This window comes from Polypterus senegalus, chromosome 18 (genome assembly GCF_016835505.1).
Source record: "Polypterus senegalus isolate Bchr_013 chromosome 18, ASM1683550v1, whole genome shotgun sequence".
Taxonomy (NCBI): Eukaryota; Metazoa; Chordata; class Cladistia; order Polypteriformes; family Polypteridae; genus Polypterus; species Polypterus senegalus.
The window spans coordinates 89,079,073-89,096,152 of record NC_053171.1 but is presented as its reverse complement, the minus strand read 5'-3'; the positions used below and the strand labels follow the sequence as shown (position 1 = coordinate 89,096,152).

The following is a 17,080-nucleotide window of genomic DNA, read 5'->3' as shown; positions in this document are numbered from 1 at the left end:
TACTGTGTCGAATGCATGTCCATAGGGAAGGTCTCAATTTGAAATATTTATCATCATTCATCTAGTTTTCAAATCATTCAAGTACACAGACATTACCCTGACAAAAGTGGGGCATTTCTGTGAGGTTAGATGAAGCTCCGTGTATTTTGATACACAATTCAAGTCCATAAAAAATATATGTACAACAACCCGAACAAGAGATTCAGATGCCTCAAATTAATATTTTCTGCCCTCAATGTAGAAGACACATATCAGCAATTTAAAACAAAAACATTTTTAGTGACATATTATTAAGGACTGCTGATGATGAAGATATCTATTAAAAAATAGATGTGGATGAGCAGAATGGAGGTGAATGCCTGCCTCACAACTCCAGGGTCCCAGGTTCAAATGCTACTCCTTGTCACTGTCCTGCTGGGGTGGATTTTCTTCTGAGCTTTCTCTTTTACATACCACATCCTAAAGACATGGAAAGAAGAGTGAGTGTGCCTGCAAATGGATTAGTTTCTAATTTGGAATGGACACCTTCACAGGAAGCCGCTAAAGTGCGTCAAAAATAGATACGTGATTAGTTCTGGGGATTTTCTTAGTCCATTTTACTAAAAGATTTACTGTTATAAATTTAATAGTTCTTTTTTTCTTTTTGAAACTCTTCTAAGTAAGGATCTTTTCATTGTTTAAACTGAAGCTAGGGTGGCATGGTGGCGCAGTGGGTAGCGCTGCTGCCTTACAGTTAGGAGACCTGGGTTCATCCTCCCTGCGTGGAGTTTACATGTTCTCCCCGTGTCTGAGTGGGTTTCCTCTCACAGTCCAGAGACATGCAGGTTAGGTGCATTGGTGGTCCTAAATTGTGCTTGGTGTGTGTGTGCCCTGCAGTGGGCTGGCGCCCTGCCCGGGGTTTGTTTCCTGCCTTGTGCCCTGTGTTGGCTGGGATTGGCTCCAACAGACCCCCGTGACCCTGTAGTTAGGTTACAGCGGGTTGGATAATGGATGGATGGATAAACTGAAGCTATCAGGTCCTGTCCCAGGACTTTTGGTGTAACCTGGACGGGGTGGCAGTCAGCACATTCACTTACATGGTGCCGTGTTAAAGTAGCCATGTAATCAACTCACACATCATTGGCATGTAGGAGAAACTAAAGTACCTGGAGAAAAATCCCATGTAGACATGAAAGAAGCATATAAATTCTGCACAGGGGACAGCCCAAGATTTAATTGCAGGCCATTAGAGATTAGAAGGAACTTTAATGACTACCATGCCACCATAGCACCTTGCTGTGTTCACTTTACAAGAATCTTACTTTTGCCTGTTTTGAATTCAAACCCTGATCTGTTTCAGAAAGGAAAAGCTACGCTGATAACATCCTAAAAAAAATACACACATCTGGTGTGCTGTGCTGCTCTTAACTGTAACGTACGCACATACTGGCTGAGATACCCAGCTTTGTCCAGGAAATCTCTTAAGACAATGGCTGTCAGTCATACTGCTGCTGGTTAATCGGCGTATCAGAAGTACTGTGCAACTAACTAAATGCTTTTCTGTGCACAATATATGTTTACGTTTTTTTTTTAACCATGAGTTAATATTATTGGCAGAGAGTAATGGTATAGTGGTTAAGGCTTTTGGACCTCTGATGTAAGACCCCTTCTCTTTCGAATTTATCCCTTTCTGTGTTTATGTATAACATACAGTATATATACATATTAGCAGATTACCCAGTGGCTTTGCTCACTGAGTGGAAGGGAAAAAATTGTGGCTCTCATGAGGCAACGGCATTAATGACACAATTCTGTGATAGATTTGCCCCTGCATTTTAAATGTCTCCTCAGTAGCAGCCGTGGTGCCAAACGATGTCATCTGAAAACATGAATTGTATTTCCTAATGTTCTGTAGATAATGAGTTGAATGTATATTTGACCAAAAAAATAGAGACAACAACGTTTTAGCTGGATAGCTTAAAGGTGTTAATTTCACCTTGCCGTCTGAACAACACATCCCACGCGATTCAAATTTATTCCTCTGTGCTTGGCAGTACTCACACATGATGTCCATTTCTGCTATTGTAACTTTTGGATGTAGGCAATAATCTTTGTCAATGTTATAATTGAACCCCTCCGTATACAGACCCTGACGCCTGTGTGACGTGGTAGCCTGTGAATACTGCATCCGTCAAATTCGATTCTGTTCAACACGTTGTTCGGGTGTTTGTGAGGCCGTCAATTGTGATTGTCGTATACGTTGATCAGCGAGGCTGCGAGCCTTCTCTCTCAATCTGCTTCTGTCTCACTTTCTCTGTGTAACCTGATTGTTGTGGTCATACGTAATTTGTGTTTCAAACGTAAGCGCACGAGTGCATTATAATAAGTTCTGTGGTCATACGTAATTTCCGTTTCAAACGTAAGCGCATGAGTGCATTATAATAAGTTCTGTGGTCATACGTAATTTCCGTTTCAAACGTAAGCTCACGAGTGCATTATAATAAGTTCTGTGGTCATACGTAATTTCAGTTTCAAACGTAAGCGCACAAGTGCATTATAATAAGTTCTGTGGTCATACGTAATTTCCGTTTCAAACGCAAAAAGAATTTTATATATATAGATTACATATTACCCCAGTATAACCTATACCAGTAGCAGCGCACTGCACGATAACATGCAGTGAATACACTTGACTTTCATTCCTAGCTTTTCTCCTCTTTCTCTGTACGTTTATCATTCGTTTGCCCAGAGATTGATGTGCTTGATGCTTCCTGAGCAGCTCTTCTTTTCTCCACCCTTGCGGCCCGCTTCTTCTCTTGGCATCTTTTCGCGTTAAAACTGATTAAGTCAGTGTTTCTGTTGCAATTACTTAGTATGTTTTTTTTTTAATTATTCACTTAAGTTTTCAATCTGCCTCAAGAATGATTTAAGATATGAAGAGGTAGGGGAAGTGACAGCGAAGGCGGTAGGGATGAGAACGGCACCCGTACGCATGAGCCGCATAGCCGCCCTGCAGGCCACTGCTGAGAGTTGATTCTACAATAAAATAAAATAAAAATAAAAAGAGGAATAACCGTGGAGGTCAATCATCACCCCGAAAGTGGATAGTAGATGTCACGTAGTATATGTGTACCAAATTTCAGGTCAAATGGTCAAACAGTTTGTGAGCTACAGGGGATTTAAAATCCTGGACAGACAAATGAACAGCCACTGTAGCGTATAATATAAGAAGATAATATATACTGTACATATTACATATATACATATACATATTACAATATGCCTGAAGAAGGGGCCTGAGTTGCCTCGAAAGCTTACATATTGTAATTTTTTTAGTTAATCAATAAAAGGTGTCATTTTGCTTAACTTCTCACTACATCCATAATGGCTAACATGGTACAACACTCTAGTACAACTGTGTTTATGTAGCAAATTTGGTTGTCAACTAGCAAACATTTCTTGTAAAACTCTTTTTAAACCCTGTTTTATAAAACTGTTTAATGTTCACAATGGCACTGGCACAAAATAATTTAATCCCAGTAAATATGCACGTTAGGTTAATTGACACCACATGTGTGGCTAGGCCCAATGATGGAATGGCAGCCCATCCAGAGGTACCCAATGTGACTGGCATACCCACAAGCTCACTGTGACTGCATAAACAGGTCATAAAAGCAGTTGAATTAATGGAACAAGCTGCCCTTATTATAATAATTCTATAAAAAGATACACAATTTAGTAAATAAGGAAAAAAAATATATAATAGAGCAGCTACAAAGAAACATGGTTTGCTTATTATGAGGCCCTAAATGCCCGTGTGACAGTTTGTATTTTTTTCTTAAATGTTAACTTTCAAGAGAAAATGCATTAAAGAACCCAAGAGAGACGAAAGGCCAATCCTAAAGTGTTTTGCACTCCACGTGCTTTGTTTGATATAATTGGCTTTCTAATAAGAACACAAAGCAGAGTGAGGTCATTTGGAATGCCATGTCTCCTCACTTAACTTTGAGTTGCTCATAATTGGTGATACTGATGACAATGTGCAGTTGCTAGAGGTGCCAGAGCTCCAATTACCTGGAAACACAGTCAGGACTATTGATTGATGTTATCAGAATGGCTCGCAGAACAGATTGAGCGTTGTTGTCATCCACCATGAGTGTGAGATGCACTCATTGCCTAAATATAAACTGCCATGTCTCCCAACTCATTGTAGAGGATTGTTATCCTGTTTTTTTATGCTTTCTAGCTTAAATGGAGTAATATTAGAAAATAGTGCTATTTCAAATAATAACTAATTAATCAGTCAGTCAGTTAGTCATTATCCAACCCGCTATATCCTAACACAGGGTCATGGGGGTCTGCTGGAGCCAATCCCAGCCAGCACAGGGCGCAAGGCAGGAAAAAAATCCCCGGGTAGGGTGCCAGCCCACCGCAGGACACACACACACACACACACACACCAAGCACACACTAGTGACAATTGAGGATTGCCAATGCACCTAACCTGCATGTCTTTGGACTGTGGGAGGAAACCCACACAGACACGGGGAGAACATGCAAACTCCACGCAGGGAGGACCCGGGAAGCGAACCCGGGTCTCCTAACTGCGAGGCAGCAGCGCCACCGTTCTGCCCACTAATTAATCATTGGTATCAAATACTGATACACTCCCCTTCATCAAATGTTATCATTTTTCAGTCTATAGAATTCTGAACTTCTTAATTCCAACACTTATAAAAAGAATGGAAAGCTGACAACAGCATTTTTTTCCTTTAGTTTAAAATAGGCATGGCTATAATTGTAAAAGTAAACGCAACCAAAAGGTTTCACGTGGAGACTGTGACTTCCTGAGCTTTTTCAGTTTCTGAGTCACGGGACCATCACACTTACCCCATAGCTGATATTCCTCACTTGATTTTGCCATGTCAAACACAATTCAAATAGAGATGCTGTCTACCACACAACAAGTAGAATTTTTCATGCTTGCTCCTGATAAAAACCTCAGAGCATTACAGTTAAGGTGACCAAGTTCTAACTGAAAGCATACGGGATGGCACCTTTGGGGAGAAGTAAGGGGTTATTGGGGAGCAGGGAATATCGCAGTTTTACAATGCTGAATACAAACGTGTTTACACTGATCATACTCACACACATCTCAAACAATTACAGCCTTCCAAGCCACCCATTTAATAAGGTATTTTATTACTTGTGTACTTTAAAACACCTTACGGACTTGCTTGGGGAGTATTGCTATGTTACATAGCTATCGACATTTACTTATTCGGCTGATGCCTTTATCATAGGCGACTTACAGCATTTATGTGACACTTCTTTTTGGTTTTCCAATTTGAGCACAGTTAGGTCAAGTGACTTGCATGTGGTCAAACAGTGCCAGTAGTGAGACATAAACCCACAACCTCAGGGTTTAAAGGCCAAAGCCTTAACCACTACACCACACTGTCTGCCTCCCTACAATTATTTTGTAGCTGCTTGGACGTACAGTAACTCAGTTGAATTAGAAAGCTCCATACAGCCACTCATATTGCATTTTATTTATGCGGTTGAATGCTATGCACACAGCTCTTCGCTTTCAAACTGTGTCTGCTTCAAGTGCTGACCAGGTGTGTGTGATGCCCTAGGTGCAGCTATGGGCATCTAACGTCTCCTAGGACATTGATAGTCATATTTGAGGATGGAGCAGGGCAAATGAGGATACAGCAGTATTAATGGTGAAAATATAATAACAGTGTCCAAACTTCAGTGCAGTTCAATTTCAAATCTTCAATAAATAACGGTTCATAAAACACATTAAGGAAAAAAAACAAAAAAATAAATCCTAATAAAATAGATAAATTCTACATGATAAAATCAGTCATGGTCTCGCCCACACTACAAAACCCCTACGCCAGTGTCTCATTCTCTCCATTTCACCTGCTTTCTCATTCAGATTCCAGATATACTGTACTTGAACCCAATGTCATTCTGGCTCTTCTACCCAGTCAACACCTTCGGTACCCACCGGTCTCCTTGAGACTAGCTCACACATCATACTGTCTCTGCAGAGCCCCTAAGTCTGTGATCATCCCTGCTCCGAAATGTTCTGCAGAGTTGATCCGCCCTTGGAGAGCTGTTTCCCTCGCTCCATCATGGAGCATCTCTAACTGCTTTACATCACCTCTGTCACTACCCTTTTCACGTGCACTCTCTCTCTTGTCTTTTCTTCATTTTCCTTCTCCTTTTACTGACCAACGTAGACCTTTCATACCCTAAAGAATGCAAGTGCCTCTCTCAACAAGCCATGGAGCCACTAACGAGACTTGCTGCACCGACCTCGCTTAAATTTGTGAACAGCTAATTTGCTCATCTCGGCATTTGTTCCTACTTTGCGTCCTGTGTTGGCTGGGATTGACTCCAGGAAGACTCCCGTGACCCTGCATTAGGATATAGTGGGTTAGAGAATGACTGACTAATTAGCTCATTACCTCACTAAGCACTATCATTGAGTCTGAGCTACACTATATTATGAAACAGACCTGCACCTCCCAGATCCACCATGGACACCGGACATGCCATGCCACGCCACAGCATGACATACTTAACTCATTTCAGCATCTTTATGTTTAATCGCATTGATATGCTGAGTAATATCTGTACGATGTCCATATGGGAAATAGAACATCTACTGTACCTCCACATGTTTGGAATATCAGTTATTGTTTTCTGAGCCAATTACATCTTTCTTTGGAAATTATGTTTTCATTAAATAAGTACAAACCTCATATTGATGGATGTAAATTTCCCCTTGGGATTAATAAAGTATCTATCTATCTATCTATCTATCTATCTATCTATCTATCTATCTATCTATCTATCTATCTATCTATCTAATTTATGGTTATTTTTCCAATAAGATGCATAACTCCAAAAGTGCAATTGCAGTTAATTGTTTTATTTCCTTTTAAAGGTGTTGTCTGTCTACAGTAGATTGAGGAAAGACTTGTAACTATGTATTTCTTGAAATGTGTTTCCGTTCATTTTTCTCTATTCTGGATTAAAAGCTCAGCTCAGCTCATCTTCTGGGACCTCATATGTAAATGGTCTGTACACACTAAAATATTGCGTATGGCTGTTTTCCACGCTCACTTCAAGATGTATAAAAGCTAAACTTGACGTAAAGCTATACATGTTTCACAGCGGTCTTACCCCATGTGTACGCACTTTTTTGTTCCGTTTGCAAATTGGCGGCACCCAGCATTACAGCAGTGCTACTGTTTCCGTGGTCTGCTTTTCTTTTTCATATTTTCATCCATGAAGCAGGTTTTATCAAATACACTGAAACTGATTGAATATCATTGACAATTTTAATTCATTTAATTGTAATAATTTTGTAACAATATAATGGTGCACAAAATGGCCAAACTATTCCAACTACCATGGCTGATTTAGCGTTGTTAGAAGACATTACAAATGGAAGAATTAGAAGAGAGTGCATATTTACAGATGATGACAACTGGCTTCTAAGTCTATCTATTATATAGTGCCTTTCCTCTCTATCTATCTATCTATCTATCTATCTATCTATCTATCTATCTATCTATCTATCTATCTATCTATCTATCTATCTATCTATCTATCTATTATATAGTGCCAAGCCATATATATACACACTTTGGGGTTTTGCCCCTTGCTGGATTCGCAAACCCATCCCCAAAACCCCCCACCACCACCACCACCACCCCGGGGCACACCATGCGCCAGCCATTTCGCGTCTCTGCCGCTTGCGTTGTGAAGGGGGTGGCTGAACGCACCCTTTAGAGATGCGGACCGATCACCTGCTTGCTTACTGCTCCTCCTGCCGTGCTGCGTGATCTGCATCTCATGCTGCGTGTCGATCATTTCAAAGCCTTTACAGCAGTTGTCCTTGCTGCACTCATTTCCCTGCGCCCCGGACCCCCTGCTAAGGGGATGCGGACAGATCAGCTGCTGTCTTTCTGCTTGCTGCTGACGAGCTGCGTGTTCTGCTTGTCATGCTGCACGTCAATCATTTAAAAGCCTTTACAGCAGCTGTTCTTTTGTCTCACTGCTTTGTCTTGCATTACTTCTCGTGGGACGTCCAGGCTGATTATTACTTTCCTTATTTTCTGAATTTACACATTACTGTTCTCTTGTGCATCCTGTTTTGCCTTCTTTTCTTTCCAATGCTTTCGTGTCTCTTTTTAACACGCTGCTCTTCTTCACTTAGTCATTCCATGCCATCTAGAACGTATAACATTTTAAGAGCTGGGAGCACATGAAGTGTGTCTGCCAAAAGCATTCCAACATCTGTGAGGTTAGATGTCTGTGAACTTGTTTTAAATTTTTTGTAAGTAGAGCATGACGTATAAAAGTCACCGTCTCACAGGTCTTGCTTCCTAAGGTTGTAATGTCTAGTCTCGCACGACGTCAAAGGGTCTATGAGATGTCTCGACAAAAGATTTTTTTATATAATAGATATGCTGAATATACATACTGTATATATATTCATGGCATTCGTAGTCTGAATCACAATCTGATTCTATGGGTGGTTACCTACAAGGTAACGCTTGTGGTTGGTCTGCAAGTCGGCAAACACTCGCCACAGTGCACTCTTTCAGTTGCAAGAAGCAGATCATAGAATGGTTGAATAGTTTTACTGTCAAATAATGTAAAGAGTACATGACACGTGTTTCGCCCTAATTCTGGGCGTACACACTCACTGCACCCCCTCTCGGGGAATCGAACCTCAGGCGTCAGCGGTGAAACCTCTTTACGTTCCACCACGGCATGTAGTTCGTTTATTTGACAGCATGTAGATCGGGGTAATTACACCCATACAATCAGATTGTGATTCAGACTACGAATGCCATGAATGTAATTAACCCGATGCCGTGGTGGAACGTAAAGAGGTTTCACCGCTGACGCCTGAGGTTCGATTCCTCGAGAGGGGATGCAGTGAGTGTGTACGCCTGATTAGCCCAGAATTAGGGCGAAACACGTGTCGCGTACTTTTTGCATTGACAGTAAAACTATTCAACATATATATACAGTATATATATATACACCAGACAGGTTACCTCATTCAATTAGCAGCATTGCCATAAAGCAAAAGTGTTCCAGTGCCTCTGAACTCAAGCTGTCAATACAAGCAGAAATGATACTCAGTCTGTGTTATAGGGAGCGCCGTCTTCTTCACCATTTAATCCCAAAATAAGCCACCATCCTTCAGGTAGCTGTTTTTATCGGGGCTCGACCAGAAGGGGCAGAGCCATCTTGGAACTAAAGACGGGTGCTAGGCATCATCCTGTGGTTGACTGTGTGAACTGCGGGAAGGAAAGAAGACAGTGTTAGCAACAGTATTCCCTCTCGTCATGGGGTGTTACTGCTCACCTTGCCAGAGCCATAATTATATACACATTGCTAAAGTAATATTTATCATTGTGTATGTATGTGCCGATGTTGATTTCCAGGCTGTCTGTTCGGCCTGTTATTGAGATAATTTAGTCATCAGGATCTTTCTGATGACATTTTGACTGCCAAATGCATTTGTCAGAAATCAAAGTGTCACCAGTTGTCGCATCTGCTGTTAAAAATGTACCAGGAGTTACATAGTGACGCTACTCAGGCAGGAAAGCCCATTGACTGTTTTAAAAAGTGTTTCTCCTAATGAAGTAATAAGAAACCATAATAAGCCAGCAAGGAGCAAAAGAGCCAAGGAAAATTTGAAAGCAAAGCACATCTGTTGACACATCCACATAGCTGTGAATATACTCTTTAGGACTTGGCTGCCACTTTGAGGTCGACGTACACTGTGTAGAAAAACATGGCGACAAAATTTGAATACAGAACTTAACAAGCTGTGTGTTACATACAATTCCTTCTTTCAGAACTGTAAAGTAATGTGTTTTCTGGTCATTTATTGAACAAGGGTTAGGATATCTTCATTCCTACCCTGACATCAAGCATGAGCAGCACCTGTTTTCACACTTGGTGGCATTTCAAATACATCAGCGTAGGTGACTGCATTCTATCTTCCATTCATTTTCTGAATCATCCTTTTCTTGCCTATCTCAGAATCACAAAGCCCAGGCAGCCCTGGATGAGATGGCACTTCTTCGTAGGCCACTTCCATACTAATTCCTTTTATACCAATTCATAGCCATCAATTAACCAGACAGACGCATCTTTGGAATGAAGAAGAAAACTCAAACTCCCTGAGAAAATCCATTTAGACACAAACAATTATTATTATCATTCAATGTTTAGCTGACATGTTATGGAAGGCAACTTTCAAGTTAAGAATGCAGTGCACTTGATTACACGTGGCACAGAGGCAGGTGAAGTGACTTGCTCAGGGTCACTATGAAATGGAGACATAAATTAAACCAACAACCTTGGTATTGTAAGTCCAGCTCATTAACCTTCACACCACGAGAGAGGGGCTAAAAATAATTCTGACGTTGGGTGAGGTAGCAACACTAACCACTAAACAACCAGCCCTGCCCTTCCCTATTCAAATATCTATTTCTTCATCAAATTTTCCATCCTACTTATCCAGATTAGAGTTGTGGTATTTGTTTATTTTTTTATAAATTCTGCTTTAACCAGGACTTTTAATCTAAAGAGAAAAACACCATGGAGACTGAGGTCTGGACAACAACTAATCGATGCATCACCATGCTGTCTGTCAGCCACTCGGTCTTTTTACATGTTGCCTTTCACTTAATGCTTTCTTTACAAAGCAAACAAAAATGAATATAATATATGATGCCCCTTTAATTCATAATAACAGCTTTGTAAAAAAACATTTTACTTTCTACTTTCTAAACATAGTTGTCTACCTTTAATTATCTATTAACACACACACACAGACACACATAGTAAAACTTGATATCTGGATGATAAAATTCTTTTTAATCTTCAGAATAAAAGGATGCAATAAAATTGCTGAGGGAAAGAGATGAGCAACAAGGAGCATTTAATTAAATCACTCCATAGGGCCTATTTAGTATTCCCCATTTCTCCCTCCTGCTAGAGTCTGGTTTTCAAAGCCAATGCACTTCTCGTTTAATTACCTATAGCTTCCTACTCTACATTTTTTTAGCAATGTCTCTTCTGCAAAGGTGCAAATTTACATTATGAAAGGGGCTCAGAGATGCTTTACAGAAATAAAAGTGAAATAAATTGATTATTATAATAATATAGAAGTAACATCAAAAACTAAAAATGTGTTCGGTTCCAAGAGAGGTGTTAGCACTCTGTTTTAGAAAGAGAGTTTTTCCCTCCTCTGCATAAGACTTGTTTATATTGTTTGTAGTATTTAACATGTTCAACAGTATTACAAGGCTTAATGTGATGGTTTTATTATTAATGTCAGTCTTTGCGATGAAATAAGCAGAAGCAAAAGCCCTGTTCTGATCTTACCTGGACTCAAATTTAGACATGTGTGCCTGTGTGTGTACAGACAAAGACAGATATGAAGGGCATCACACAAGAAATGGGAATTACAAGAAAATACAGAAAAGATACTATATTGTAGATAGATAGATAGAAAGGCACTATATAAGATAGATAGATAGATAGATAGATAGATAGATAGATAGATAGATAGATAGATAGATTATTAATCTCAAGGGGAAATTCACATACTCCAGCAACAGCATACATAAAGAACAATATTAAATTAAAGAGTGATAAAAATGAAGGTACTGTATAACAGACAATAAGTTTGTATAATGTTAACATTTACCCTCCCGAGTGGAATTGAAGAGTCACATAGTGTGGGGTCTCCTCAATCTCTCAGTGGAGCAGGATGGTGACAGCAGTCTGTCGCTGAAGCTGCTCCTCTGTCTGGAGATGATCCTGTTCAGTGGATTCTCCATGACTGACAGGAGCCTGCTCAGCGCCCGTCGCTCTGCCACAGATGTCAAACTGTTCAGCTCCATGTCTACAATAGAGCCTGTCTTCCTCACCAGTTTGTCCCTCTTCTTTATGCTGCCTCCCCAGCACATCACCGAGTAGAAGAGGGCGCTCGCCACAACCGTCTGTTAGAACATCTGCAGCATCTTATTGCAGATGTTGAAGGACGCCAGCCTTCTAATGAGGTATAGTCGGCTCTGTCCTCTCTTGCACAGAGCATCAGTATTGGCAGTCCAGTCCAATTTATCATCCAGCTGCACTCTCAGGTACTTATATGTCTGCACCCTCTGCACAGTCACCTCTGATGATCATGGGGTCCATGAGGGGCCTGAGTCTCCTAAAATCCACCACCAGCTCCTTGGTCTTGCTGGTGTTAAGATGTAAGTGGTTTGAGTCGCACCATTTAACAAAGTCTTTGATTAGCTTCCTGTACTCCTCCTCCTGCCCACTCCTGATGCAGTCCATGATAGCAGTGTTGTCAATGAACTTTCGCACGTGGCAGGACTCCAAGTTGTATTGTATTGTTGTATTGATAGATAGATAGATAGATAGATAGATAGATAGATAGATAGATAGATAGATAGATAGATAGATAGATAGGAAAGGCACTATATGATAGATAGATAGATAGATAGATATGAAAGGCACTATATAATAGATAGATAGATAGATAGATAGATAGATAGATAGATAGATAGATAGATAGATAGATAGATAGATAGATCATTGCTAAACAATATTGCTTGCTTGTTTGCTATTGGCAATGAAAATATTTTGACACACAGTCACTGGTGGATGGTTGAAGTCATATAATTTTGCACACTATATTCATAGGATGCAAATACCGTTGCTGAAATAATAAAATACATGTTATTGTCATAGCAAAAACTGTACTAAATACATAGGTGAAATAATTATAATATTATGACATTTTGATATTAGGTTGTCTAACTATATTCTCTATAATGCAACTGTTCAGAAAAACAAAACTTCAGTTTCGGGCATTTATTCAATCTGTGGATAAAGAGACAAATAATCGTGTGATTGAATGTTGACATTCACGGAGAGTTTGAATTTTTACCAATTTATTGATTTTTTGATTTTTTTGTGGTACAGGCCCATATATGTGAGAGCAACTTGTGCCCTGGTCAGTTTAAATGCCTCTCTTTGGCCTTGTCGATGTCCACCTGTGCACTTAAAAACATTCAGACCAAGAGAGAACATTCAAAACTGAACCGAGACTCTACGTGACCATCTCCAATAAAATATAATCATAACTAAAATTTAAACTTTTAGTTCTAGTGAACAGCTTTAATACTAAAAGAAGTTGGTGGTTTTGATATTTTGATATTGATAAGAAAAGCACACAATAGCATTATATGCCGTATATAAAATACAAGACTATTTATATAAAATGTTTCAGTTTTTTATATTAAAAGCATCTACTGTCCTTTCATATTAGTAAAAACTATTTTTGGTTACAAAATGCATAATGAATGTCAATTTCATATACTTAGAAAAAGTATTGTATTCATGCATTGATATATATATATATTTGCATGCTTAAATAATTATTATTACTAATTACATTGCTGCCCTTTACCTGAAATGTAATGAAACTCCTGCTTCTGATGTCTAACATACTTGTTTTAAGTTTGATTTTCAAATTTATCAAGATGACTTGCCTCTAGATTGTCTGAAATCTTAGATCTTTAAATCTCGAATGTATTGTTTTGTACGTAAAACTGACCCTGAATGTTTTTTTCTATTTCAAATGAAAAAACACCAGATGGATTTTATCAGTTTAATTAAACAGTTAAAAGAAAAGAAAAGAAAAAATATCCGGGATTATGTCTGAAGTACTCATAACAGTTCAACATTAACAAATGTAAACCTTTAAAAATGATTAAACAAAAACTTCTTAATTTAAATCAAATTATAAAAAAAAAAAAACAAACTTTTATTTGTAAAAAAAAAAAAAAGAAAATGTGCTAAAATAACTTTTGATATTGCAGACTGTTTTAAGCTGTTTTTTAAACTTTAAAGGCAGCAGTGATTATGAACGGCTTCAAATGGTAAATAAGAAAATCCCATTCAAATATACCCGACCTGTAGAGGAATGGCTACAAGAGAAAGGTAACCTTTGTTAAACTTTGACAATTATTTCATTTTTGTTTCTAAATTAATAGTAATGAAGCCTGCAGTTAATCACTCTCAGTTAACGCAGTCATTTTCGTATCCATAGCTGAATGTTTTAATTTATTTTTTAATTTGCTCGCAGTTTCCTTTTCGTTGCATAACTCATATTATAATGCATTCTCATCAAAGCTCGTTAAAGGGACTGAAGGAAGAGAATCTTTTTTAACTCCTGCATGAATGTATACTTAAACAAATATAATTTTAGCATGATTTAAATACTGAATTTAAAACCTTGATTTAACCCAACCATAATCAAGATTACCTGCCCAAATCTACAGTGACAGCATTCCCTCTAAGGTTTTGAAAAATGTTAACTAGGAAGTAAATCCCCGATGGACCAGTGTGTGCTTCTTCATATCTCATGACGGACAGACACTACTAACTACTTGGGACACAAAATACTTAGAGGGAATCTTGCATGCCTTGTAGAAGTTGTGCAAAATAACTTTTAAAACTGTTTTAACGGTCTTTGCATAAAGTACTTAATTAGATGAATTTAAAGTCCCTTTAACAAACTCTAAAGCATAAAACCAGCTTCAAAATTCATTTTAAATATTGACATGCATGATTTGAATTGCAGTGTCTTTTTGTCTGTTATTGTACTTTTTAATAAAGCTGTGCTTCATTTTTAAAATTGTGTTTATCCTGAAATGCTTATCTTTTACTATAAGACAAGTGAGAATGTTATGTTTTTTAAATAAATTAGTATCCACTAATGCTTAATAATTGGAAAATGTGATTTTGTTTTTGCCTTCAAAAGATCAGCATAAACAGCATGAAAGACCCAGGTGGAATGAACATGTTATCATTACAAACTTATTAAATAATACAGTATACAGAAGATATTTTAATGTGTAATAAATATAAATAATGGTCATATAATCTATATAATAAATAGGAAAAAGATCATTTCTCAGACATAAAGTAAATACTCATTACTTTATCTAAACACTCTTCAACAACAAAATAATTTGTATATTAATACTCAAAATTGAAATATTGTTACTGAATTTAAACCGTTTTAATAATATATAGTGCTTCAATTGTGATTTTTTTTATTTCACGTGATTTTCATTCTTTTATCATTATACTTCTGCTTGGAATACAAATAATAAAACAGTTGGTTTGTTTCCATGAACATTTTCTCAAGAACAAGCCATTTGATCTTTGTTGGAAATCAGCCTTATACTGATGATAGATAGATAGATAGATAGATAGATAGATAGATAGATAGATAGATAGATGTCAAAGGCACTATATAATAGATAGATAGATAGATAGATAGATAGATAGATACTTTATTAATCCCAAGGGGAAATTCACATAATCCAGCAGCAGTATACTGATACAAAGAAACAATATTAAATTAAATAGTAATAAAAATGAAAAGAATTAAAATAAAATTAATGTTCGCAATTACTCCCCCGGGTGGAATTGAAGAGTCAATGACTCTGTTGATGGCCTGAGATAAGAAAATGCAACGCGCACTTTAGATTTCCAGGATTGTTGATGCCCTAACTTCAGAAGTTGCTGACAATATGTTTGTTTCTTACTTGAAATATTTATGGTTTGGTTCATTCTAAAGCATTAAATATTTTTAGATGTGTTGCAGCAAAGTTCAGATTGCTACTTTTTATTGAATTTTATAATGCCCCATCTTGTTTCTCAGTTTCACGTACCTTTCGCACTGACACTCAGACTTGCAGCTCAGCTAACGATTCTCCGTGTGGTTGATTTAAGTCATTTAAGTTTTAGTCAGATGGGGTTCTCTTCGGTGATAACAATGCACTTTATGAGAAATGCAGAAAAATCTGCACTGATTACGCTTTGACAGTTAAAATGTCACATTCACATTTTTAAAAGATGCCCATTTTTGGAAAGACAACAAGAAAATGACTTTTTTTAGCAATTTCTCATCAAAATTTTCATCATTTTTTTAGTCTCTTATTTTTTTTACCATTTTAAAAAACATACCATTTAATTACAACATAAAAATATAGCCTTCTTCAGACAGTTTTTTGACAAAACTATTGGAGTATGTTGACGTTTTAACACTATGTATCAAATTTTCTTCCAGGACGGCAACTGACCATCTTTAACACCCAAGCTACTATCACAATCGGAGGAAGTGACCGAAAGCGCCCGTTCCAAGGGCAGATGTCTGGTCTGTACTACAATGGCCTTAAGGTGCTGAATATGGCATCTGAGAGAAATCCTAATATTAAAATAAATGGCAGTGTGAGATTCATGGGCAATTTGCCCACTGTGTCAGGAACAGCTTCAGTGCCTACTGATACATCCACAACTTTCATTGAGACCACTACCACAATGTCAACAACAACAACCAGAAAGCATCGTTCCCCACCAACAATTCAGGTACCGTATTTTACGTTTCAATTTGAGCTCAATTTTGATCTGTCTTTCTGTGGAATTCTGTCATTGTTGTTTGAAAGAAATGAAGTCATACGAGGTCTGTCTATTAAAGAGCGAGACTGTGTTTCTATCTCTTATACAAGGTGGTGAAAACTGATTATGAGCACTTGCCATGCAGGTTTAAATCTCCCTAAACCTACACAACAAACAACAACACTCTCTGCTGTTTGGTTGAATGTCAGTCACTGTTTAATGCAGTTGTGTTTCCCCTTGTGTGCCGGAATCGTGCTAAGTTTAAAAGTTGAGCAACATGTCAATTTTAGTACATTTTTTTAAATAAAATCGAACTAAACACCAACGGAATCTTTTCAAATGCTTACTGAGGCTTATGAGAAAGACTGCATGTCTCGTGTGTGTGTTTTCTAAATTGAAATTGGTGCTTAAAGGAACAAGTTCTGAGTCAATGGATGCAGTAAAGAAGAAAACGTCAGATATCTTGAAACGGCTGACAGAAACTGATCTGCTGCACACCTTCGACGAGTGGAAGCCAAGACTGCATTGGTGCGTAATTGCGTATGGGGGTGTACAGTATATT

The 17,080-nt window shown here is 38.1% G+C and overlaps 1 protein-coding gene across 16 annotated transcripts in view; it reads left to right on the top strand.

Moving 5' to 3' along the window:
* nrxn3a (neurexin 3a) overlaps positions 1-17,080 on the top strand; it is a 1,597,612-nt gene that overhangs the window by 1,408,814 nt on the left and 171,718 nt on the right. For all 16 annotated transcript variants that reach the window (XR_005631328.1, XR_005631327.1, XR_005631329.1 and 13 more), the window contains 2 exons: positions 13,960-14,049; positions 16,190-16,488. Coding sequence is in view for 13 of the 16 variants with exons in the window: in XM_039741969.1 (XP_039597903.1) it covers positions 13,960-14,049; positions 16,190-16,488 (389 nt within the window). In the remaining 3 variants the exon portion in view is untranslated. The remainder of the gene's footprint in view (positions 1-13,959; positions 14,050-16,189; positions 16,489-17,080) is intronic.